The 27,358-nt window shown below is 42.7% G+C and overlaps 1 protein-coding gene across 2 annotated transcripts in view; it reads right to left on the bottom strand.

The window, feature by feature from the left end:
- Positions 1–27,358, bottom strand: part of bbs9 (Bardet-Biedl syndrome 9) — a 161,595-nt gene that overhangs the window by 38,339 nt on the left and 95,898 nt on the right. For both annotated transcript variants that reach the window (XM_023425470.2, XM_087179093.1), the window contains one exon: positions 15,731–15,841. In XM_023425470.2, the coding sequence (XP_023281238.1) occupies positions 15,731–15,841 (111 nt within the window). The remainder of the gene's footprint in view (positions 1–15,730; positions 15,842–27,358) is intronic.

Genomic DNA, 27,358 nt, shown 5'->3' with positions numbered 1-27,358 from the left:
CTCATAGAAGTATTAGTATAAATAGTGACAGCAGTATTAGTACCACCAATACTGTTGTTGCTGCTTATACTTCTACTCTTATGACTGCAACTAGTGTGACTACAGCTACTTCTGTGGCTCACACGCAGTAAACCTAGACGTAGTTATAGTGCAAGCTGTAGTAGCAGTAGAAGTATATCATTACAGTAGTAGAATAAGTAGTGTTACTCACAGCAGTACTGTCAGAAGCATCATAATATTAGTAGCAATAACAACAGCAGGTGCAGCTGCAGCAGTAAGTAGTAAAAGCGACAAGGAGATGCAAAGAAACTCGACAGAAAGCAGTGTGCAATACACAAACATTATCTAAATTTTGTTTGTCAGTTTAATGATCCCTCGTTAGGTCAGATTCAACAATGAGAGTATCAAGCTGCTGTATTAGTCCTGTTGCCATGGTTGGATCTTGTGCAATATACTGAATCAGGGCGGGAGATAAACCGCTGACTAGACCTTTGTTTACCAATGAAAAACTATAGCAGCACTAGTATAAGTATTAGCGTTAGCATATAGCATGAAGATGGTCTATGTGTGTGTGGACTGAATTGTCAGTTTGTGTTGCTGAGAGGCAGCTAACCCACACATACACACACACACACACACACACACACACACACATGGCGGCCGCTCATGTCTCATTAATCACCTGAATCAATTAAAGCCACGGGACCACACCACCGAGCCCCGACCTGCACCCATTTGCTTTGGCGCTTTGGTGTGTGTGGTTTGAACCTGTGTAAGTGCAGAGGACCTGGGCAGTGTGGGTTAGGCCAGAAGGTCTGTGTGTGTGTGTTTGTAGAGTTTTGACTTTGAGTGTTAGTGTGTGTCTGTGTGTGTGTTTACTCGGTGTATGAGGGAGAGTGTCAAAATGTGGTTAGAATGTGTGTGTGTGAATATGGCTGCAGGGGTTTGTGTGTGTGCAGTTTATATGTGTGCTGTCTGAGTGTGCGTGTGTGTGTGTGTGTATGTGTGTGACCATTTGCTGAATAAATGAGGAATGTCCTGTCCAGGACTGTGAGCACATATTAGAAGAGTGGTAAAGGTGTGCCCGTCCAAAGTGTGTGCGTGTGTGTGTGTATGTGTGTGTGTGTAAATGTCTCTCATTTCCATGGCCCAATATTTGCCATGGAGCAGAGCCCGGCCTTTAGCCTAATGAAGGAAACTAATCATGTCTTCTGTGATCACACACACACACACACACACACACACACACACACACACACACACACACACACTGCTCTTATTACTGGGCACCCACAAGACTGCAGGGAAAAAGAAAGAGGAAGAGATGGAGATGGACGGAGGGATGGAGGCCACAAGAGGAGAGAGAGAGAGAGAGAGAGAGACAGAGAGAAGAGAGAGAGAGAAAGAGAGAGAGAGAGGGAGAGAGAGAGAGATAGAGAGGATGGAGAGGAAAAGAGGCATTATGTGCCCATTATGCTTCTGTCTGCGGTCGGAGGCCTGCGCTTTGTTTTGAGTGGTTGCCAACACTGAGGGAAGTGACCTGACTACTTCTACTGACACTGATCACTTCTCGCTCTGCTAGAGAAAACACTTAAGCTCTCAGAGGAACAGGTAATTTCCAGACCTCGAGAAAGTCTATATGTGAACTTTGGAAAACTGAAATCATTACCTCAGAGTAATCATTCAAGGTCTGACATTACAGGGATTTTACTTTTCCTTTGTTTACACAATAAATCTTTAAAGAAAGCTTCTTATTTTTTTTTAAAGGGTAATTGATTATATTAGAATACAGATCTTATTTTTCTACTTCTGACCATCATCTCAATTGATTATGGCAACACATTATGTGCAGACAGGTGATCAGATCAAGATTACAACACTGTAGTTAGAGGTAAAACCAATAGTGAGTGCACCTGTAATGACAGTAATAATCTGTCGGGACAGGGAAACTGCGTGCGCAGCTACAGTAAGTACAGTAGGTTGGAGTTGAAGCAGGAACTAGGGCTGTTAACTGTGACCTCAGGGTGTTTTTAAGACCTGAATGATCGTATTTTCTTTGACTAGTTTCTTGCCTTTTTGTAGCAACTAACTTGATGAGGATGATATCATTATTACCGATATAAATTATGGTTTAAAACTATTTAAGCAAAATTGGGTGTTACATCATTTAAAGTAGCAGCATTCGCAGTAAAATGATCATTTTAACAAAGATGTTTCTGATTGCTTTATATGAGACAGTTGTCATCCATCACATTAACAGACAAGTCTATGCAGGAACCAGCTGGATTTTTATTGTTGTTTGAAGGAGTCCGGACACATTTCACTGGCTGCTGGTGTCTTTTAAGTGGATGTTTACCTTCAATCCATCTCAAGGTCAACTCACTTCAATCTTTCTTTTTTCACACGTAATAACAAATGAATACAGAAGATATTTTTTGTTTGTTCTCACATTCAAATGACTTAACTCCCTCTCCCTAGCTAGTAAAGGTGTTGCTCTTGGCCAATCAGAGTCAATTATTGTGATGGTGCAGTCTTCACACTCAGTTCAATAATTAACTTCATGTTTAGGTAAAATCTTTAAACAGGAGGAAATAAGACTTTGGGTCTTTAAAAGGTAACAACAATCTGTTTGAATTTTCTGCTGTCAGTGTTTTCACAGGGGAAGGTGTCACCACACACAGTGAGCCGAGACTGGGAGAGTATGTGTGTGTGTGTGTGTCTGTAAAAGCATGTGTTCTCAGTCTCGGCTCAATGGCTACTGACCCGCAACCAGGGCCTTCACCATCGCACACACACACACACACACACACACACACACACACACACACACACACACACACACACGTGCACAGGAACACAGTAAGTTTTTATAGTTAGTGACAGCTGACGAATCCCCCCGCCCTGACTTCTGACCTCTGGTTCTGCCTTCTGTACCCCCCAGCTAATTGACACGTCTCCTCTGATAAACTCTCTTTCTCTCTCTCTCTCTCTCTCTCTCTCACACACACACACACACACACACACACACAGACACACAGACACACAGACACACAGACACACACACAGAGGCAGAAGCTACCCCAACAATCCACCCGTTGCACATAAATGCAAAAAGAAAAAAAGGGAAAAAAGAACAAAGCACAAAACAATAATAATAAAGAAAATTAAAAACAAAGATATAATAATCTTTTACACTAGTTATTGCACCGCATTACAAATCAGTTTGAATTGTACCGTACAACTCCACCGTAATGCTTTGCTTGCACCCACACAAACAACTAAACTGTTTAATATATAAAGCACAAAAAAGAACAAGTTTCCCAGTACATTATATCCCCAATGAGACTGGGCCTCACATGATAATGCACAATGCAATATAAACAGTTTTCAGGTGCAGTAGGGCGCAGAGAGGGAAGCCATTCTACGTAAAAGAAAAGAAAAACTGGTGGAAGGTACAATGTTGTAAGTATAGTGATAAAAATTTGAGAATTTTTCTTGGCAAACATAAAACAGAATTCCTAAAGCCGTCCTTCCTTAAAGCTGCATTGAATTATCTTCTCAGCCTCTCGGGGGCAGCAGAGCGAGCTGAAATCACATCTGACACATTATCACAACCTTAAATAGTTAGTCATAATGAATGCGCTAGCAAACAGTTGACTATTTACTCTATCTTCATTAGCATTGATTTGACGTTGTGTTTGCGGCCGCATGATGGATGACAGTTCAATATTTACTCTTCTTCTAGTTGCTTCCACAAAGATATCCAGTGCTTTAGCGTCTAGATGTTCCACTTTATGCACCAGCTAGTTGCTAACTTTGTCAATATGCCACTTGGTTAAAGGCCAGTAACATTTAGTGGGATGATCAGAGCTCCCTGCTGCTGCGACGAGGAGGTTTGTCATCACGAGGGACTGCTTTCACACCGCACACCGTTATTTGATCCATTGTTGATATAAAAATAAATAAAAAATATTTGATTAGCGCAGCTTTACGTCACTGCAAAAGCATAAATGAGTAACCACAGAGGACAAAACACTTATTCCAGCATTTCACTCCTATTAAAGTGAGTGAGCATAGACGTGAGGGAGAGGGAGAGAGAACAAACAGGGAGAAGGAACACAGATGGCGAGCGAAGAGGAGGCGTGCAGTAGCAGGTCCAGTCCCACATGTGTTACCTATTGAGTTTTGCACGGGACGAGAAAAGAGAGAGAGAGAGAGAGAGAGAGAGAGAGAGAGAGAGAGAGAGAGAGAGAGAGAAAGCGGGGCCTACACTTCCCAGGCCTCCCGTGGAAAAGTATACTCCACAATTCATTGCTTCCTTCTCGCCAAATTAAAGGTCCCTTGTTAAAAAAAATGGGGGGAAGGGGTGCAGGGTGAGGGGATTTTGAGGGGGATTGGGGCAACAAAGGGGGGCTTTTATTACAGTGCAAAACAGCCCCTGATTGCCCCCAAACTGAAAACCTTGTTTCTGTATCACAGATGAGAGCAGTGCCTTTAAACCAGACGAACACTGTTTTATGTGAGGTTTCTTTCTTTCTTTCTATTTGACAATATTGTGTCTGAACAGTTAAGTTAGGATAATTATAAATTGACGGATTGAAGACGGAAAGACAAAAATAAGAAAATCCTTCTGTCAAAAAAAGCATGCAATGACCCGTCCTGTTCTGCAGAAGTTTCCAGTTGCTGGAAAGTGAAATGAAGTCCAGCTAAACCAGTTTAAATGTTCTGAAACCATTTTAAAGCTGATCTGGTGAACCACCAACGACCTTGATGTTGGAGCACATTAGCTAACTGCTAACCGCCGACCTCCGAACACTATGAAGCTGGAATGCATTAACGTAACTGCTAGCTACCACAATGGGCGAATCTGTGAGCCTCAACATTATTGTGTCAGAGTGCATTAGCCTGACCATTAGCCTCTATAGTGACTATGCATCGACCTGTTCAGCTTCCAGGGTGTTACTGTATCAGCTCATTGTGCTACTGCAGAGCTTCAGTCTATATTATTCCAATAAAAGCTATAATTTTGTCTAAATGTCGTAGCCGACATGGTCTGCTTCTTTGATATTCGAATACATAATCTTATCTTTCCTCTGATGCATGTTTTTTTTACCAAACAACTAGCAACTAACTGTTGTTTTTCTAGCTATTACAGGCATGAAAGCTAAACTTTAAGCTTAAAGTAAAGGCTACCTATCAGGTTTTACGACTTACGAAAAACTAAAACCCTTCTCCAAACAAAATGTAGAGTTAAACGGCTAATATATAGCCAAGTTAGCATTGTTTGCACATAGCCACATGCTATGTTTGAACGTATAAGTTAAAAGTCAGTTAGAGTGTTTACATGCTAAAAAATTACATGTTCTGTGAGTGAACGAGTGTGTCTCAAAAAATGTAATGTTTGCAGATGGTATCATCATTTTTGGATGTGTAAGAGGTTTTTTTTTTTTTTTTTTTTTTACAGGATATTAAAACATCAAGTGCATTTCATTATTCAAAGCTATGGGGGCCATATCTTATATAGCTGGATTGACCCATGAAATATATGAACCGAACTGGTAGCGACTATAAAACGCATTAGATTAACGGTTATATCCCCTAACATGGCTGCTGTGGCTGTAATGTGAAAAGCAGCAGGAGGTGTGAAGGCCGGTTCCTCCCCACTGGAAGCTCTACTTCCTACACGGGCCTCCCAGAGGAAGAGCCGTTCATTCCTTCTGGAAGGTTCCCTCAGGAGCCCCGAGCCTGAATGGACACTACCGCAAAAACACTGCCTCCTTACCACATGTTACATGACCTGAGGGGGAAACATGCGCACACACACATACACACACATCTGGGTTTCCACCTCTGAAAAGACTGTCTGGTTTGTTGATGGTTATCGTAGCCAGAATAGTTCCTGCCTGTCCCAACTCTCCCTCTCTGCCCACCCCCCCTCTCATCCCTAAATCCCTTTTCATTTCCCTCCCTCTCCCCCTCCGTCTGTCTCTCTCCCACTCTCTGTTAGCCATAATTTACAGAACTTATCAACACACCTTTGATTAATTAGATTGTTTCGATGAAACTCCCTCTTGCGTCATACTGGCTTAATAAACAGTTGATATATTTTTCCCTAAGTACCTGCTGTTATTTCACTTCAAACATCTCCTCCTTGTCCTGAAGGTAAACTGGAGAAACTCAACCTTTTCAATGCTGGAACTATTCGGTGCATCAAACACTTAAAAGATGCAAAAATATTAATAATAAAATGTTTTTTACATTAGATGTACTAAGATGTTTGAATGACAGAATGATCCATCTATCCATCAGCTATACTGCTTATCCTTTGAGGGTTGCAGGGGGAGTGGGTGGGGTGGGGTGGGGTAGCTAGAACCAATCCCAGCTGACATTCAGCAAGGGCGGGGTACGCCCTGGACAGGTCGCCATTCTATTACAGGAAGGACGTAATGAGTTACGCCATTAAATCTAGGTTTTCCTATGGCTTGACAGTAAATAACCTGCATTCAGTCAGGGGCTTTTGAGGGTTAAGGTGTAGAAAGTCCGTCAGAGGTTCCCTTTCGTAACTTTCTCCAGAAGGTTCCCTTTCGTAACGTACGTTTCTCTCATATCATTTGTAAGACTACCATTTTATTTTCTTTATCATACTACCATCATGGTGACAGCTCATTTCTTTGTGTCTGTTGGTGATTTCATTATGTGACTGAATAATGTTTATTTCTGGTCTACAGTCCACATAGAGGACCAGGTGTAATCAAGGTTAGTCCTGAGGAAACCGGTCGGCAACCTTTAGTTACTGCTTTGCATTAGGGGCCAACACACATTGTCGGTGTCTGATGTGCATCACAACACCTTCATTGTTTTCTATTCAAACCCACAGACTGCAGGTGTTTCGATGCGACCGCACCTTGACTGCTTCTTCAATCTGTAGAGTAAGTTCGGTGAGTGCATTGGGCATCAATTGGTGTGCACAGAATGACGTAGTTTCTTTTGATGTTGCTGGTGCTTGATGTAAGAGTATGTCTCTGTTCTGTGACCATAAATCCACCGCGGAGCCATAAGACTCCCTGGACTCACTGCATGTGAAACTGATCAAGCACTTGGCCTTTGCAATCTCGAAAAGTGAAAATGTTAAGGCACCGAACGTCTAGATAATTCCTCATCGTCTGTATTTAATTGATAAATTAAGTTTTAGTAAAGGCTGAGATATGCAGTTTTGCCAAATCCCTGAAGACATTCTCCAATAACCAATTTTTACAGCAGTTTTCCACGACATCTATCTAAGACAAATTACAGTGAATGAGCTGTCCCCACACAAGGTCACTGACGGGACTTAACGGCTGTTGTAAGGCTTAAAACCCCTGAACTTTCCGTTGCACGGTGCCACGGGTCCATAAGCATTAGTCCAACGCTGTTACCCGACCAGGCAACAAATATTTGGAACGCTGTCCTCATCTCTATCTTGTAATCACCGTGAGCATTAGCCCCCGGCCAAGAATAGCTGATCAGATAATATCGTTGCAGAGACATTAGTGGAACATTACACACACATTAAACAGCCAAGCATCTCATCAGCGCTCCGTCAACACACCCAGAGCCAACAAATAGCTCCGGAGATGGCGTGATAGCCATGTGGTGGGGATATTGTTGGCACACACACGAGCTTTGGAGTTACAGTACAAGAGCAAATGTTGCTACCTAAAAATGTTGTTGACAAGCTACAGAGATAAAAACCAGTCAGGAGGTCAGAGCGAAGGTGGGATGACCTTCCACGGCCCGGTTCAATGAGTACAGGAGGGTCCCTCTTTCCTCTGCTGCTGGCTCATGTCTCTGATAGTCTTCATTCTCTTTTCAGTAGATAAATGCTCTTATGTTACGTCTCATTTCTTGTCTTCCACTGAGGACATTTTCTTAGTGCTGTTTCTTTGAATTTTTATTTTGCATTTTTCCAAGCTGTGTGAGGAAAACTTTGCATTGTCCAAGTGCACGCAAGCAAAACACTGCAGCTTTCAGATGGTTTTCTAATTATTTTTTTAAGCTAAATTTGAATTAACAATGAAGGGAGTTGATATTTCTTCACCACAGCTACATTTATGTGTGTCAAACGGCGTTAAGACGGTGGCTCATCATATAGGAAGACAAAGTTAGTAGAAAATATCAATGAAGAAGAAGAATACAAACTGAAAAAGACTGTGTAAGATAACACAGTTTGAAGTTGCCATTGTTTCTTCAATGCACACGATGAAGACATGGATTTGGAAAACATGTAGGTGCTGATGAGTTGGAGTTAGTGAGCACACACTCGACAAACTGTTGGATTTCAGGGAATTCAGATCGACGTCCAATTGGATTTAGGGAAGGACGTTTGAATGACCAGCTGGGTGCGGGAAACTCGCACTTTAGGGCACACAGCTAGATTCCAGGAACTCACAGCTGATGACGACTTGGATTTAAAGGCGGCTGACAAACATGTGGATGCGTGGGGCTCGCACTCGACACCCAGTTAGACTCGAGGAGCTCACACGTGACTGGGAGCTGTTTTATTTTGAGAACTGCACATTTGACATGTTTGACTTGGGGGACACGCGTTTGAAACCAGCTGTAATTTAGTGAACACACCACACCAATTTAAATGCCACGCAACCCCCTGATGAGGCAAAAATACAAACTCTTGTGGCAAGAACATAGAATTGGAGATTTTCCTTCTCCCCCAAAATTACCAGCAACAACCCCCTACTGAACTGTGGGACAAGAGATTTCCCATAAGTCCTGATCCACATGTTGACTTGATAAAAGACCATTTTGTTTGTATCATTTTTAGTTAAATATCATTATGATCTGACCTTCGACCTCCTTGCAACCTATTTGCAGCACCGGGGAAACTCGCATCTTTGTTCTCCAAGTCTGAAAATGTCAAATTCACAGTATATTATATTTAAGCTAAGTTTTCTTTGACTGGTCACATCTCTGTCACTGTGTTTGTATTAGGAGATGAGAGGAAACAGCAGTGTGTCATCTAAGGTTTTTATACACACGTCAGAAAATATCCTCATCAGGGTGACTTGTGTATTGGTTGTATTGGCGTCCTGATCAGTCCCTGATCAATGAATGATTTCAGCTGACGCAGTTTGTACTCACCATTTAGAAACATGTTCTATTAGTTTTTAATTTGACAGTGTAACATCAACAGACACAGACACAGATGATGACTCAGGCTGTAGGTTCACACCAGCATCTAATGACTGCACCACTCAATTTCCAACATACACACACACACACACACACACACACACACACACACACACACACACACACACACACACACACAAAACAATCGAGCTTGGTTTCATATGCCACATACTTTACTTTCCATCTGCAAGGACACTTAACCTCAGAAAGTGTGTGTGTGTGTGTGTGTGTGTGTGTGTGTGTGGCGATGGCCAAACAAGGGTTCATTTTCTATCTGTGTTTTTATTCATGGAGGGTGAGCTGGGAATAGAGAGACCTCTATCCGTCACACAAATCAACATGCACATACACACATGAACATACACACACACACACACACACACACACATGAACATAAACACACATGCACGTCTACAACACAAGTCCATGGGTCAGAAATTCTGGCCACAGCCCGGGAGGATCCTGTTCAGGATGAGGAAACCTGCCCGCTGAGTTTGTGTGTGTATGTGTGTGTGTGTGTGTGTGTGTGTGTGTGTGTGTGTGTGTGTGCAGGAGCTGGATGTGAATAGCAGCCGCGGTGTGTGACAGTAAGCCGATAGCTCTGTTCACTGTGCGTCTGTAATCTGACGGACAGACCGACACAGCGGGACTGTGTAACTCAGCCATGTCGGTACAAGTCTCCTCCGGCCCGTGAACACCGACTCTCACTGAGTCACCGCAGGTTTCATTACCTGTGCAGCTTCACTCCGCTGCAGACAACACGACTCACCTGGGAGAACGGGAAGGCAGCAGATGAAAGGTTTGTTTGTCCTGATCGATTTATCTCTCTATCCACATAAAAAGACGGAGGATGTGACCTCACATGCAACATAAATCACAGCGTAGACACAGACTTGAAACCAACATGAAACTAATGACCTTCCTGAAAGCTGACACCAACAGACTCCAGGCTGCCTGTGGGTAAACTGCTGATATCTTATGATTTGTGCTTTTTTTGATGCCAGATTTCTATAATTACTCAGTGTTACACTTTGGTTCCCGTTGCTGCAGAGAAACCTCTGAAATCAAACAAACCTTTTCACCAGCAGAAACTTTTCCAGGAGCCCAGACACCTCTGTCAGGGACGTACCTGCCTTCACAACCGTGCAAACAACCCAATTCTTTTCTTGCCCAATACATATTTTCATGCATCAGCTGAAGATGTTTGCTCTCACTATTTGCCGATCTGATATCAGTGCTCTCGTTTTCCCTACATTTAAAATCTGTATGCCAAACCAACTGGGTTAAATTAAACTAAATACTGAATCAACAGCTCATCCCGACTGAGTGAAAACACAGAATTTTCAGAATTGGATTAGTTGAAGCACCCAGTTCGCTTAATAAGTAGTACTGAAGCATTCAATCCACACCGACCTCTATTCAACCACCACTGTCCTCAGAACCAACAGCACTGGTCCTGAAGATCCGACGGCCCAGCAGGCAGACACACAAACAGTTCTGGTTCCATGATGGGTATATGGGTAGAAAACCATATCAAGTATTTATTCTATTTATTTTAATTACCTGCCAAACTTCTGGTCAGTTGCTGATTGGTCAAACACACAAAAACATCCATTACCTGCCAATTTGACAAATTTTCACAGCTTCTACAAATACACACACACACACACACACACACACACACACACACACACACACACACACACACACAAACACACACAAAAACAACCTGAGTTTTATCAACCAGGACCATAAAAATCTGTGCTGTATCCTGGACTAACAGTCATTCAGCTCGGTTAGCAGCTCCTGTACAACAGGGTGCTGCAGGTTCACTGGAGGTTTCACAGAATGACTGACCGCCTCAAAGCTTGAGAATCTCTCTCTGACTCATCTGCTTCTCTTTATCTACATTTTCTTCGGGATGGTTATAGATTTACAGTAATGGAGGACAAGCTCTTATCTGGATTTGGCAGCTAATGGATAAAGCTACGGCTATTGCTAATGCACAAAGCACATTACTAATGGGTGAAGGCGAACAGCTAATGGTAACTGGTGATATGCGCAAGGTGCAATACTGCCTGAGTGGCTGATACCAAAAACACAGCAGACGTCGCTAACGACCGTTTGATGCTAATATACATGAGGTGCAGTATCTCTGCAGCAGAATCACATCATGTCGGTGGCTAATAGCTGTTAGCATAAATCTGTAGCGGCCGTGTTAGTACATAATGTGGCTTAATGAGGCCGCTGACCGTAGACTGACACTGGTCCTGACAAGATCGAGGGAAAACAGCAAGACTCCGTGTTTGGTCAGGGTTCAAATTTTCCTCAGCAGTTCGCCTCCTCTAACAGTAAACACAAGAGTGTGTGTGTGTGTGTGTACGTGTGTGTTCGCTCTGGATGGTGTCTGTGATCCCAGGTGGGCTGTAGGGGAGGAACAGAGCAACAAAAAGGGATGCAGTGCCAGGAAAGAGGAGAAGGAAGACACTCTCCCTTTCATCTCTCTTTCATCCCTCCGTTTCAAGCTGAGGAGAGAAGGAAAGAACATGCTACACTCTTCCTCCTCTCTCTCTCTCTCTCTCTCTCTCTCTCTCTCTCAGTGTCCCACTCTCAGACGCCGTTTGATGTCTTTCAAGTCGACCAAATGTGCTTTTCGGCTGCCATGCGCTCCAACAGAAAGGTCTGTGTGTGTGTGGTGCGGTGCGGGGGTTGGCATGGCGCCTAATTACTTTTAAGTCATAGACAGGTAGGCGGAAGGTGTGTGTGTGTGTGTGTGTGTGTGTGTGTGTGTGTGTCTTTGTCTGAGGAATGAGAGCTTTGAACTGATTTGTTCTCTACCATCTTGTTCCCTGCTTTTATAGGAGTAGTGAGCTGCCCGGTTCACCCACAGGCTTTTTTGGCATTGGGCCACCAGCAGACAGAAACACTCGACTGTGCGTCTGTGGGTAGATTACACCGTGGACAGAGCGACTAATGCACTGGCATGATATTATCAGCAGATTCTAGCTTCCTACTGATGTGTAATGCAGTTAAACTTTTATTTTTCAACCCTAAAATGTCTTGCTCAGAGCACATCTGGCTCAGAAATTTAAGGGATTCTTATCAAAACGTGAAAAAAACAACATAAACAGTAGAGAGAGATGACAGGAAACCAGGACAGAGAGAGATGAGTAATGACATGCAAACAATGTCCTCAAGCCTGATACATGTTGGGGATTTTGCAGCTGTAAAAAACTTGTCTTATGTACAGTTGGTACGGGCTAATTCCTCAAAGGGATGCCCCGATTGATGATGGGTAGATCGGCATTAATGCTTCACCTGTGGTTAATACACTGGTGTCTGCGCCTGAGAGAAGCGCCGTCTGCTGTGTAGTGTAGTCCCGCCTCCCACCTTCTTCAGTGCGCCAGGCGTGCGACAGGCCACCAAAACAAAACACAGATTTTAGAAATAAAAATCTAAATTCTGCATGACAGGGGAAAAAAAAAAAGAAGAAGTGAAGTGTCCTTCAGCAACAGCAACAAGCTCCAGGGTCAAAAGAGACTTTCACTACAAGGTTTAATAAACAATCACACCATTCTGTGCAAAGTCTTTACAAGCTGCTGCAGTTTCTTAGGAGGAGGAGGAGGAGTGGGAGGAGGAGGAGCGGGAGGTGTGGTGGCTACAAGACAAGTCTGGACATGATGCCCCCCCCCACCCCTCCCTCCGTCACCCAAATCACTTCCCCTGCTCCCCTCCGTCCCCCCCTCCCTCCACTCATTTTAAGTGCAAACCACAGACTTACTGTGAGGTTTCCATGACAAACAATACTAATTAGGGATCATTTTCCCTTTGGTTTTTTTCAATCACGTCTGGAGGGAGGAATTGAAAGGCGAGGGTGACGTGCGTGTGTGTGTGTGTGTGTGTGTGAGTGTGTGTGAGTGTGTAAGAGAGAGAGCCACTGAGGTAAAGCTCTATTAAACCTCTGTTTTGATATTAAGTTCAGGACCATCAGACAGACACAATAAATCTCAAACAATTACACATTTCTATGGGAGAATGACCAACTGATTCACCTTTCATACACATGGTAGATAGTGGATTTGCATTGAGCTCACTGCAGCCATGGACGCAGCACATGTAGTGTGAGTGACTGAGATAAAAATGATTCTACAATTTGATTTATACTAATGTTAAACTTGGGAGAAAGTGAGCACTTGTATGATTGGTACTTTGAATACTAATTACACTGATTACAGGATTAATAAATCAAACCTTTTCCTATGCTGTATAATTCACTGTCAAAATGTTTTTATCTGGACAAACACATGTGATCAACACGTGTACAATTAATAAAACATGCTAACACAATGCAGTGGCACTGCACTGACGTGTTTTAACATTCCCACGGTTGTTTTGAACGCAGCATGTGGTTGTAAGCCCAGTGTGTGTGTGTGTGTGTGTGTGTGTGTGTGTGAATGTATATGTACCGTATATGAGTGTATATCTAATGATCCCTGTGTTGCCCTCTTTGTGTCTCCCACGCCTCCTCTTCTCATTAGTGGCGACGCCTGAGTGGATTAACCACATGCGTGCACACACAGACACGTACACACACACAGACACACACACACACAACTAATGTAACTAATAGCTCAAGTAGAGCCCATCAAAGCGGATCTATCCGCCACGGTTTAGGAAAGACAAACTGTCATAAAACACGGATTTGTCCTCAATGCAAACCAGAAGCCCCTCTCTGGCAGGAGACTGGTGTGTGTTTGTGCACGTGTATGTGTGGTTGTGTGTGTGTGTGTGTGTGTGTGTGTGTGTGTGTGTGTGTGTGTGTGTGTGAGACAAAGCCAGAAGCCAGGAAACAATATGCTCTTGTTGAGTGTGTGTGGAGGCTGATGTGATCGTGTTGTATGTGTGCGTATCAAACTAATCTCTTTAGTAACTAATGATGACTTAAAAAAAGCAGGGCAGGATGGAAGAAAGGAAGTAAGGAAGGAAGAAATTGAGGTGTCATCCTGCTTGATTGGGTTGATTAGGAAAATAAATAGTCAGATATTAAATGGCCAGATATGTCCTCTGCGGACCTGCTGCATCTTTCAGACAGATGGAAAGGAGGACAGACTGAGAGCAGAGCCAGATGGACGCAAACATAAAGAGAGGAGAGAGAGTGAGAACGAGACACAGCAGACGGAGGAAGAGGAAGAGAGCGTGGTCCAACTCCCCAAACAGAGAAACAGTGAGCGTAGACCTGGCAACAGTGAGCCAGCAACGCCGGACATGCTCCCAGCTCCGCTCTCACAATGCCGCAGCAGTAACACTGTGATAATAAAAGCATGGCCACAACAGGAACAAAGCAGATATGAAACACAGACGAGTGCACAGCAGCGGATAGCTCACATTCCCAGGGAAGAACATCTTAGAGAGCATTATGGGTTCAGAGTATATACCACATGTATGAGCAGGAGCAGGTGGATGAGTGGAACATAGATGGACTGGAAATGAGCAGCAAAACCATTGATCAAAGATTTTCGATATCGGTCCCGATACAGATTCTTAACGATACTTTTTTTTTTTTTTATATCAATTTTATCAGATAAATTTGAACAAAAAAGACAATAACAATAAACATTACGGCACAAATTTTTCTATTATTCTTATTTTTAAGCTCAGTTAAACGTGTTCCAAGCCGATCACCAGCATTTTTAGATCTTGGTCCAAGTGCGCTGCATGCTGATTGGCTCGCTGACGCTGATGAGATTTACTCATTTGCTTCCACTATGTTTATATAGGGACTGATTAGCTTGTAACATCGGCCCTGGCATCCCGTATTCCCACAGTATGAGATGCATGAGATGTCATGAGGGACGTGGTCATGAGTTTTCCTCCCCGGGCAACAAGACACATGTTTCATGACCAGAGTGATGCTGTAACTGCTGCCAAGTAAAGTAAAGGTGCTAGTGGCTCGTTCGCCCGATCTTATTGGTTCAGTGATGTGAGGATGCGTTAAGGTGAGTACCTTCAGTCGGGGGCAAAGCTCTGAGGTCACAGCTCATCAACAGTGCAGGATCACAGGGTGAAAAAACAAAACTAAACCTTTAGAAACACCACGAACATCAATGCTGCATCCTCAGAACCAAATTTATGGTTTGATTTCATCACTTGGCACCAGCTAGGGTGTGAACCATGCTGAGTCTGTGGAGCTTGTGCCAATGGCAGTCAAAGTGGTATGTGCAAATAACAGATGAGGCAGAGCACTGTGCCGTGAGGGAAAATAGAGGTGGATTACAACAGTGTGACAGACAGTGAACAGATATCGGTGTCAGGCCTCTGGTCAGGATTTACTGACAAGCTGGGAGCGATGCTGCGGACGTACCGCTGGAGTGATGTATTTTGATACGGGTGGCTTGGAAATGTGACAAGGCGATGCAGAGCCACTGAGGGGTCTGAGAGTTAGACAACATTCAGCTCCAAATAAAGACACAGAGAGACGGGGAGGAGAAAAGATAACAGGTACCAAGGAGATGAGTAAAAAAGATGGAGGAGTTTGTGCTCCTACCTTTCTTGACTTTCTTAGACGGCTGTTTCTTCTTGATGAACTTGGTGGCCTCCTGCGGGAGCTCCAGCTCCTCCCCGTCACCAGCCACCTCTGCTATGGGCTCCACACCTCCTGAACGACAGGTAGAGAGAACACGTTAGCAAAGGCTTTGCACTTATAGTTCTACAAATTGACAGTGTGACAGCAACCTTTCACAGCTGGCCGGTTAGCAACTTCAACTTCCATGTTTTGCTGATAGTTGTGAGAATTTGAACTCGGGGCGTGCCGACACACAGTCAGTGTTTCAGCCACGTTTTCTGTCTCACGTGTGTCTGATGCAAGTATCTACAACAAGCCCAGTTGTCCCCGATTCAACTTTTCTTGGATAACCATGAACCTGGGCGATGGAGACTCTTCATAGACGTCTGATGGAACAGATACGCTCCTATTTTAATAAATCCAGAGGTGTACACAGGCCGCATAACAGCTTGTGTTTATGAGTGTGTAGTGCATAACTACAGTTACTGTGCCTGAATGCATCCGTATAAACACAAGCTGAAGCTGCTGAAGCTGCTGCTGCCGCCCTGCAAATGTTCTGCTCATGCTACTCGCCCTGTGTAGACACTTTATTTCTTTATTTGGATTAAATTATTAGCTTAGTCCTCCTGGAGTCCACACACGAAAAACAACAAATAAATCAAAATCACACTATAACAATAAAGAAAAGAAACAAAAGAAGCCAAACACTGAGAATAATTAACATAAAAACAATAAACAATAATAACTGTCACAAATGCACATTACCAGGAAGAATGAGGTGATGAAGACACAGATTTATTTGTTTTTGTGAAGCTGAACGTTCTGCAGGTTTCACATGATGTACATTTTTTTTTTTTTATCCTGCTCATGTCACAGCGCTGCCGGGAATAAGTGACATGTGCGACCACGCCCGCCTCTGCAGACATGTAATATACCAGCCCTTTTTACATACATGTCAGCACTTATTCTACTCAGCATGCAGTGATGGCATATGATGCATATACTTTAAAACCTGTGAACCAGCAGCATCTTGCAGCGTGCGTCTCTGCGGGTTGAGGCGAATCATATCGCATTTCACTGTTGTAAGTCTGATCAGGAGATCTGTGAAACCATGAGGTTGGCAAAACAACATGTTTGGGGAAAAAGCAAAAAATAGTTTTTACTGCTATTTTTGTTTGTTATTCGTTCAGTTTATTTCTTGCTTGCCACCATTGATTCCATTGGCAGAGATCACCCCATGATTTACTGAACAATAACACTTGGATGTTGTTGTTTCTAACGTTCTGAGTCTTAATGTCGTGTCTGCAGAGGTGTAGAGAGAAAGACGAGATTCAATAAAGTTGTGCTCTGTTGTTATTAGCATAAAAATGAAACTTTTTTTTTTCGTTTTCTTTTTCTCACTACAGACACGATGTTCTGCTCGCAGCTCACTGCTGTCGCTGTTTCTCCTGCTTCAGGCCAAAAACTAAAAAATGTCTAAATTCTAAATTCTTCTCGGTGTGTGTTTGTCAGCGTTTACAGAAAAAGGTAAATATTAAATGTTCATGTTTTTGGAAGTTTTGTAGAAGAAGCAATAGAACATGGATGGATGTGTGTGTGTGTGTGTGTATGTGTGTGTGTGTGTGTAAACTTGGACGGGTGAGGGTGTGATTGTGTGTGTGTGATGAAATCCCTGCTAGAATCCCATGGATCAGTGTGGATTTAAGGAGCTCCTGAGGCCGATGAATTGGACGCCTTGTCTCTTCTCCATCCCACCTCTCTGTCTCCTCTTTATCCCCCTTCCGTCATTCCTCTCCTCCCCTCTCTGTCTCCTCTTCCTCTCTTTCCTCTGCTCCCTCCTCATCCTTTTCCTGTTGCCTAACTCCCCTCTTTGTCTCTTCTCCTCCCCCCCATTTTCCTCTCCTTCTGTCTCCTCCTCATCCCTCTGTTTTCTCTTCTTTCTCCTCACCCTCCTCTTTCCATCTCTTTCCCACATGTCCATTTCTCCTCATTTCCTCTCCTCCCTGAGGATTGTGTCCAGTTTCACGGTACTTTCATTTAACATGCACTGCACACACACACACACATACACACACCTTTGTACTGTGTGTGTCTGAGCGTGTGTGTGTGTGTGTGTGTGTGTGTGTGTGTGTCTGCCATCATGTCTACCTTAAGGTGTCTGAGAATGTGTGTGTCTCTCCATCTCCCCCACTGTGTCTTCGTCTGTGTGTGTGTGTGTGTGTGTGTGTGTGTGTGTGCAGATTACCCTAAGCCCTCTCTAATATTTATCCTGGCCTTTTCTAAAGCCAATCTTGTTCTCTTTGGTGAGAGCACAGCCTGTGGCTTCACACACACACACACACACACACACACACACACACACACACACACACACACACACACACACATACACACTCTCACTCACAGTTGTTTGAAATGGGATATGCCTTGCTCTTAATTGGGCAGGTGTTTTTCTAAGGCGAGTCGGTTTTTTTTAACGCTGTCTTACAATTTCACGGGGAATGTGTTGGTCTGTGTGTGTGTGTGTGTGTGTGTGTGTGTGTGTGTTTTAACCTCAGCCTTACATCAACATGAGGTAAGGAAATAGCCCACCTCTGGAGCAACTCTGAAACAAAATCACATTACACACAGACACAGACACACACAGACACAGACACACACACACACACACACACACACACACACACACACACACCGTCTCTTTGCTCTGACCTCTCATGCATTCCTCCCTCTGCCTCTCTCTCCTTCCCGCTCTGTAAATAGTAGGCGTAGTACCGCCTGGTCGGAGTTGCGGTGTGTATCTGTGTTTCCCTCGGCCGCGGTCAGGTCTATATTTGTCTCGCTGGTCGGGGTTATCAGTTTTAGACAACCCTGAGGTTTAGACTCTCTACTCTGCACCACATCACACTTCAACACCCAAGAAAAGCAGCCGAATGGAAGATGACACTGTAATTACAGTTGTTGTGTTAGAGAGGCTGCACAATAATACTGGTGGCGATGTATTTAAAGTAGAACCAGAAGCAGGTGTTGCAGCAGCATGACAGTGGATCTATAATATTAGATGTAGCGTCGCTGATGAAGATGTAGAGACCGTGACACAGGGTCGAAGCTGAGATAGTGCCGACGCTTTACATGCAGCAACAATAGCAGGTGCAAGTTGTTAAAAGAGTTGTTGTATTTTTTTAGATTTATTTTTTGCCGACTTCCAGTGGTTTAACTCATCACCTTCCTGCTGCGATGTAGAGTCAAAGCTGCAACAAACCTTCGAAACCTTCAACCAGAGAGGGCAATTAAATGTTTTATTTTTAGCCAGGTATTAAGTTACTCTTCCAAAACTGTCTCAAACCATCTTAAAATTTCTGCACCCAAATTCTTTTAAATTCTTTCAAAAATGTCCTTGACAAGTCCCAAACTGTCTTAGTAGGTTTGCAGTTAAAGTGACAGAGATGTAGAATCTGCACTCTCTCTCTCTCTCTCTCTCTCTCTCTCTCTCTCTCTCTTTCATACGACGAAGGTAGAGCCATAACATTCAGCAGCACGGTCGGCTCCTCAGCTCGTTAAAATCACCAGGAAGTCTCCTGTTTCTGTTATTACAGACTGGATCTCTGTACAAGCTCTGAATCTGAACAACAACAACAACAAAAATAATAATCAAATTTAGAGCCAGTCAGCGGGATCAGGACGGTCTGCGGACAACAAGGACCGTTGCTGTTATTACTACTGCTATTACTAAATGTTTTTCTTTTACTGCTACAACTGGCACCAGCACAATCATTACTAATGTGACCCTCTTTGGAACAGATGTGGAGGATGTGCCATAATGTTTTTAAAGTCCTGCATGCTGCAGAAAACAGAACCTTAATCGTCACGGACAGTTTGGGAGCTTTGAAAAGTTCTGGAGAAAGTGCTGCAGAGGACAGATCTGGAGACAGTTTGGAGGAGAGGTATAGAAATTTCTAGATATCGCTCCAGTTTGAGGCAGTCGAGGAGATTTAAGGAGCAGTTTGAAAAGGTTCGGGGGCCGTCTGCAGATGTTTAGATATGGTGTGTTTCGGTGGTTTGGGAAGAGTTTGAAACTTACGTCTTGAAGGCAGTTAAGGACAGTTCGGGGCATTTTGGAGATTGTTTGGAAAGCCTGGTGCAGTTCTGATGAAGTTTAGATATAGCTGGGGGACAGTCTAAGACAGTTGTGCAACAGTCTGGGACATTTTGGACATTTGTGGGTCTGTTTTTATATAAATGAGGATGGTTTGGTTCAGTCCATGATAATTTGAAGAAGGCTCAAGCCATTTTGAGACAGTTTGGGCCGGTCTGTGACAGTTTGGGGCCACTTGGGGCCGGTTTTGGAACGGTTCTGGACAGCTCGGTTGAGGGGGTGAAGCTGCTTCCAATAGACAGCTCTGTCTCGGTCTGCAGTGCGGAGACACCAGCGCATTCCTGCTTTATTCTGGGCTGCGGTTTGAAGATGGGGGTGACACTGTGCTGCCGCGGTTAGCAGCAATTTGGCTGTGGGCTTTACGCTATTTCAATCCCCCCTCAATGTACACATGTTTGTACGCACACATACGCACACGTATAGTTTGTGAGACCCACACATTTGCACACACACATACACACACACACACAGTGCTTTTGAAAACACACATCAAAAGGCAGGAAGTGTGATTCCTTTAGAAAACTGGTGTGTGTGTGTGTGTGTGTGTGTGATTCAGACACCTGATCTCTTCTGTCGAGCCTTCACACAAACACATCACACAAGTTGTGTATATGTTGAATATTGTGAAAACGGATCTCTGTCATTTCAGTGACTGAAAAGTACAAAAGTGTAATTAAGTTTGTGATTTAAATTCTTCTAGTTTGTAAAAGGAGTAAGAAACAAACAACAACCCTCCTCTAACATTTCAGATTTATTGAACGATGAGCTCCAGGTAGTGATTGATTCTTTCTAAAATAGAGCTCTGCTGTCGTATTTATAGAAGTCTGGAGGAGAACTCTTCAATTTGCAAACACCACAGAGACAGAACAAAGACAGCTGCTCAGGATTACACACCAGACCTGACCTACACTTACACATACTACATGCATTTTCCTTCGCTCTGTGTCCTCTGGATTTACACATACGCACACATGCATACATATGCGCACACACACACACACACACACACACACTCATACATGCACACAAACACAGCCCATCTTCTCCCCTCTCTTTAAGTCTAAAATAGATGCAGGCCCCAAACCACAGCTACCAGTGGAACACTGTGAAAATAACTGCAACACACACACATGCACTACAGGGGTGTGTGTGGGTGTGTGTGTGTGTGTGTGTGTGTGTGTGTGTTTATGTGCTTGCTTTCAATCAAACATAAGAAAACTTTTTTGACTTCATTAGAAGAGAAGAGAAGAGAAGAGAAGAGAAGAGAAGAGAAGAGAAGAGAAGAGAAGAGAAGAGAAGAGAAGAGGAAGGACAGGAAATGAGAATATTACAGTCAGAGAATAAATCATGATTGAAAACATTAGAAAAGAGATGAACATATGGTTCAGCACTGAAAAAGAACTACAGAAAAACAAACAAAAGAAGAGGCAAGTGTGTTTCACTAAATCCAGGAAGCCTTAAGATAAAAAACTGATCATAGTGAAGAAAAATAAGCAGAGTGAGGAGCTGGTTCCCACTTCCCCTCGTCTTTGTCTGGGTGGAATCAGTAAAAAAAAGATTCACATCTTTTGCAGCACTGCGACACATAATGAACAAACGTCACAATAACATCCACATATATATCAAAAAAGAGAAAAAGATAATGACAACTGAATCATATCACTCCAACCTGGATATACAGTATTAAAGCCTCCAATTTAAAGATCCCGTTTAAAGGCAGTCACTCCCTCTGATGGATTATTCAATAACTTCTTTTCCTTTGACCCTCTAGAGACTAATCGTATCCATGATGTTCAGCAGATTGCTGTGCCGCAGGATAATCTAGGTTTTTTTTAACTGTGGTTTACGTAAACCGAGTCAGAAACACTCACACAGGCGAGTGAGGCGATACACTATGTAGGTGGTGTCGCAGTTAATGAAACGTAGTGTTCTTGTGTGTGTTCACCTGTCGACATGCGACAGCAGTTTTTGGACGGACAAAATATTGTCTCCACAGCTGTAAACAAAAGATCCAGAACACTAAAAACCAAACAAAGAAGAGGTCTGGTACACATGTGGAGAAGCATTACAATCAATGAGCTCAGCAATTACATAATATCATAAAATCTAATTGTACTTAAGGGTGATCCCAACGCTCAGGGAAACGTTCTCCACACCTCGCGCCCCGACACCATGACAGTATTGTATGTCTGAGTGTCGTGTCCAGACGCTGGCCCAGCGAACCGCAGAGGAACGGCGTCTCTCACGATTTAAAGACAGGTGAAACGAATACAAACGTTTCACACACGTGTAGTGTATTGCTTCACATAAAAATGTTTGAAGTCAAATTTAATTTAAACGGCCTAATATCACAAATCACAAAATCTTTCCTCGAGGGGGTTTAACAACCTGTAAATCACACAACACCCTCTGTCCTCAGACCCTGGAGTCTGATAAGGAGGAACTCCCCTAAAAGACACGTTTAATGGGAAAAATGTATCTCTCCTCTCGTCCTCGCTCTGCCAGGAGAAAGCTCTTTTTTCTGTACATGAGAGAACAAATGAAAAACAACAGACCAGAAACTGATCAAAGCGAAAAGATAAAAGATGATTACACAAGATTAACTGCGGGTTAAAACTGATGATAAAAAGAAATGTATAAAAAAAAAAACAAAAAAAAAAAAACAGAAGGAACACAAGAGAAGACCAAGTGCTGCCAAAAGTGTTGCTCACTGCAGCAAAATAACTGGAGAGATTAAGTGTGTTTATACAGTATGTGTGTGTGTGTGTGTGTGTCAGTGTGTGTGTGTGTGGGAGAAGACATCAATATACACACCTCCATGGTTGAGGTCAGTTCAAAGCTATGCTGACAGCGCGCTGACTAATGACCCGTGTGATAAACACATCCTGATTTCACCAGGTGTGTGTGTGTGTGTGTGTGTACAGAGTGCAGCTGTTGAGGCCAGTTGGTTTGAATGATGTCATCAGGGTGAAAACAGAAAGGTCATGTGATGAAGAGACAGAGATAAATACAGTGGGAGAGAAAATGTGGACGTAACACTGATGCTAACAGTTACATATGTTAATGTTGAGAATATTATCTTAATGCACAAGTACAAAGTTCTATAATAATAATAATAATAATAATAATAATAATAATAATAATGATCCTTTGGCTCAATGTAAAGGAAAACTTTGGATTGTCATTATTAAAAACAGCCACTGCTACATTACAGAGACGGGGATTCTTCCCACAGCTGCCATTTTATCCTGACCTTCAACAAACTTCAGATTAGAGGCACAAAAAAAGTAATAGGAAATAGACCAGAATGCAATGCAGCTACAAAACATGCCTGGAGTCTGAGTAAGGAGACTGTAACTCGTGGTTTTGTCTTGCTCGCTTTTGTTATCACTCCCAAACTGAGTCATTCAATTTAACACGAATTTAACACCTTTGTGTTCATTCTCCAAATGCTGACCTCATCGATTCGGGGAAATGTAGGACGTCAAAGAGGGAAGCGGAGAACATGCGGTGAAAGTACATTTCAATATTTCATTACTAAATACATCTACATAACAGATTCAATGGCAAATTTTAGCGGATTAAGGAAAAAAATCTATGTTTTAGTTTGTTTTTTATTATTGTTCATTGTCCTGTTGTTCACCAGTTGTAATTTATTCATGTACACCTCGCTGTTCTGCTGTGTCCTAATGTATATTATTGTATTATCTTAACTTGTTCTGCCCCTTAGAGCAACACACACATCATTTTTCACTGTGAATTCATCCCTTTTATAATGTGACGATATAAGATTTGGTTGAATTTAGGCAGAAAAACAACTTGGTAACGGGGTTGGAGAAAGATTTGGGTTAAAATTACTACTTTGTCATAGTTACAATAAAAACCATGTGGTTGGAGAACGATCGTGGTTAACAGAGCTCGAATTTGATGAACAGCAGCTGTTTTAACCTGATTTAAAAAACTTAATCGAGACGTGTCAGTAGTTTCTTTAATGTCTGTGTTAGTGATGAAATTACATATAAATAACTACCAGGAAATAAAAGCGTTTCCCATATATACTTTAAACTTTTAAAGAAACTTGGACATTTGGTGAAATTTAGGGGAAGATCACAAACATTCATATACTCGTATATATACATATATATATATATCTGATACCTGATATTTGCCAGTGGTTAAATTAACATCTGGCTGGAACAAAGGCTTTCATTACCAAGAAGGGGAAATATTTTATTACTCATTCCGCCTCGTCATATTAATCTTGGCCACATGGGGCTTAATTCTCACTGGGACTGGAATTTTGGAATTTCCACCTTTCCACCTTAAATAGCTCTTTCCTTCCATCTGTTCTCACATTAATCAGACCCTCCTCTCTTGCTCTCTTTTCTCTCCCCTCTCTCTCTTCTCCTGGATGAAGAGGTGAAGCTTTAACAATGAGAGTGACACTGTCTCAGTGTATGTTTAGGGTGTGTGTGTGTGTGTGTGTGTGTGTGTGCGTGTTGTAAGGTTTTTATTTCCAGGAAACTCTCACATAAACACATTTACACAGATACACACACACACTCTCTACCAATGAAGTGGGGCTTGTTGTGTGGTATCCCTGTGTGTGTGTGTGTGTGTGTGTGTGTGTGTGTGTGTGTCTGTGGTCTTGGAGGGAAACGGTTGCCGCCGGTGTTGTTGGAAACGTAAACAAATGTGTATGTTTACGGGCGGGTGAAAAAGCAACATCTGAGACGGCTAACAAACGACTGTTTACTGAAGCGCTGTGTGTGTGTGTGTGTGTGTGTGTGTGTGTGTGTGTGTGTGTGTCTGTGTGCGTGTGTGTCTGTGTGAATTTTGGCAGCAGACCAAAGGAGAGAGGGTAGACCGCATGACAAGGAAACATAAACACAAACACACTCTCTCCCTCTCATATTCACACTCACTCTCTCTCTCTCACACACACACACACACACACACACACTGAATTAATTGATTCAGTTATGTTCCACTGAACTTTGTGCTGAATTACTGTAATCACTATAATGACTTTTAAACAAGCCTTTAAAGTTTTATAGACTTTTCTCACTCACTCTCCCTCCCTCGCTCTCTCTCTCTCTCTCTCCCTCACTCTCTCTCTCTCTTTCTCTCACTCACTCACACACACACACACACACACATTAATACTCAAAGAGGGAGGATTTATCTATAAACCTTGTTAAGTATTATAAATTAGCTGCATAACCGTGTCTATTCAAACGAGTCAGTGCTGGAGGTTTGGTCCAGTACTCAACCTCCTTTGGTTCAGTGTCTCCTGTTCACAATAATAATTCATCTTAAATTAACTCACTGCTGTCAAACTACATCTAAGTCTCCATCACATGCAGAACACAACTGCCGGGCAGCTGCAGGGTGACAGCTGGGACAAATGAGACACCAGAGAAGAAGAATTTACATGTTCCTCAGCGAGTTACAGCAAAACTGAACAAAGAGACGAGGATCGGACGGGGCATCACTGACTGACTGAAATGTGTGTTACTTTTTCTTATTGACCATGTGTCCTTGTTTTAGTGTCACATTTTTTACACTTTTTTAACCTGGTGCAATACAACGTGCAACAAATCGATTCAAACGCCACGATTCAATGACGCAAAACGAGAGTCATCTTGTTCTTTTCACCATTTCGCACAAGTGCAACATGATTAGAGAAAAAATGACTGATTTTACTTTTTAGTTTCACGGAGAGAAGGAGGAATGAGGAAGGGAGGAGGGTGAGGAATAAATAAAAGAGGGAGGAGAGAGGACAGACTGTAATTGATGACCTTGTCAGAAACACCTCCATAAACTTCAGCCGAGACTAAATGATCCATAAGGTGTGTGTGTGTGTGTGTGTGTGTGTTTGTGTGTCAAAGAGTGAATGTATACTTATGATTTTATGAGTGTGTCCCACCTTGTATGTGCTAAAGTGTGCGGCGTGTAAATCCATGTTTTTATGGGTGTGTCTGCACTGTGTATCCATGTGTACAGTGTGTGTGTCATACCTGTAGTTTTTTGGGTTTTTTGCATATGTGTGTGTGTAGTGATGCATTTAAATACGAGTGTGTGTGTTTGTGTGTGTGTGTGTGTGTGTGTGTGTGTGTGTGTGTGTGTGTTGGCTGTAAAGTGTACCATGAATAGGCTTCATGTTTTTACCCGCCGAAGCCTAAAATCTTCACCAGGGGACCGGCTTATATGAGGCTGTGCACCAACACACACAGCGCAACAACAATACACACACACACACACACACACACACACACACACACACACACAGATTCAGAAAAGGCAACAGAACTTCACCATTACTTATTTTTTGTACAAAATCACTGATCTCTTCCGAACAGATATGTTATATTTTAAGGTGGATCTCTGAGTATTTACACCTTTCTCTTATTGAACTTCAGCAATTCTTTATATTTTGGAAAGTGATCAAATTCCATTCACTGAATAAAGCCGTGAGATACAGTTAAAAGCTCTGGGAAAGGCTTAAGACTGAACATTCATCTTAGAGCATCTTATCTAAAAGAAGCCATGCTACCATTACAAAGATGAGTGTTCTCTGGTTATGGTTAAGTTTTTGTAAAGACCAAGGTTACGGTTAAAAAGAAAGCAGCACTGACTGTTGGAGACTGGATGCAAACTGATGCCTCTGGTGTCGAGGTAAAGACGCTTTTGACGTCCAACCATCTACCTTTTTGTGGCACGAGAACAATGTCACACAACTTCCTCCTTTATTTCTGAGAGACAACGGTTATTTGAATGAAAGGTCGCTGGTCAGGAAGATGTAAACGTAAGGCTGTTTAAAGTATGTGATCAAGTGATCTATTGTTTTCCTGGAGAGGACAGTTTAAGAAGAGACCCATTTACAATGACACCAATTAGAAGCCTGAACAGAATTAATTAGGCTTCCAATGATCCTAATTAGCTTGAATGTGAGAAGAAAAATTATTTGAAAGGCCAGAGAGATTCTGCTAAAACTGCCAGATGTTGGCGAACCAACACTTTTATTTGTAGTACTAGTAATTAGACCCATGATGATTAACTTAACACGTGAGTTTCATGTAATTTTATCCGTGGTAACACAATGAAAAGTGTCTCGGGAGTGAATGTACAACTGAGCACCGCTCGGCGTAACTTCAGAATTTGATTCAACAATTTATGATGGAACATTTATTATTCATGGCAGAGCGGTTCTGTGTCAAGGGCACACACACACACACACACACACACACACACACACACACACACACACACACACACACACACACAGCAGAGCTTTGTCCATGTCAGAAACAGTGTGTGTGTGTGTGTGTGTGTGTGTGTGTGTGTGTGTGTGTGTGTGTACTGCATCAGCTCATCATACCTGTTTTCCTCTCCTCATTTCCCAACCCTTATCCTAACCTCATTTGCCATTCTCCCTCCCTCCCTCCCTCCCT

Source organism: Seriola lalandi, unplaced genomic scaffold (assembly GCF_002814215.2).
Source record: "Seriola lalandi dorsalis isolate HSWRI2012SDOR001 ecotype SW California unplaced genomic scaffold, Sedor1 jcf7180002054782, whole genome shotgun sequence".
NCBI classification, from domain to species: domain Eukaryota; kingdom Metazoa; phylum Chordata; class Actinopteri; order Carangiformes; family Carangidae; genus Seriola; species Seriola lalandi.
Note: the sequence above shows the minus strand (reverse complement) of the source record. Positions and strands in the feature narration are given on the sequence as shown.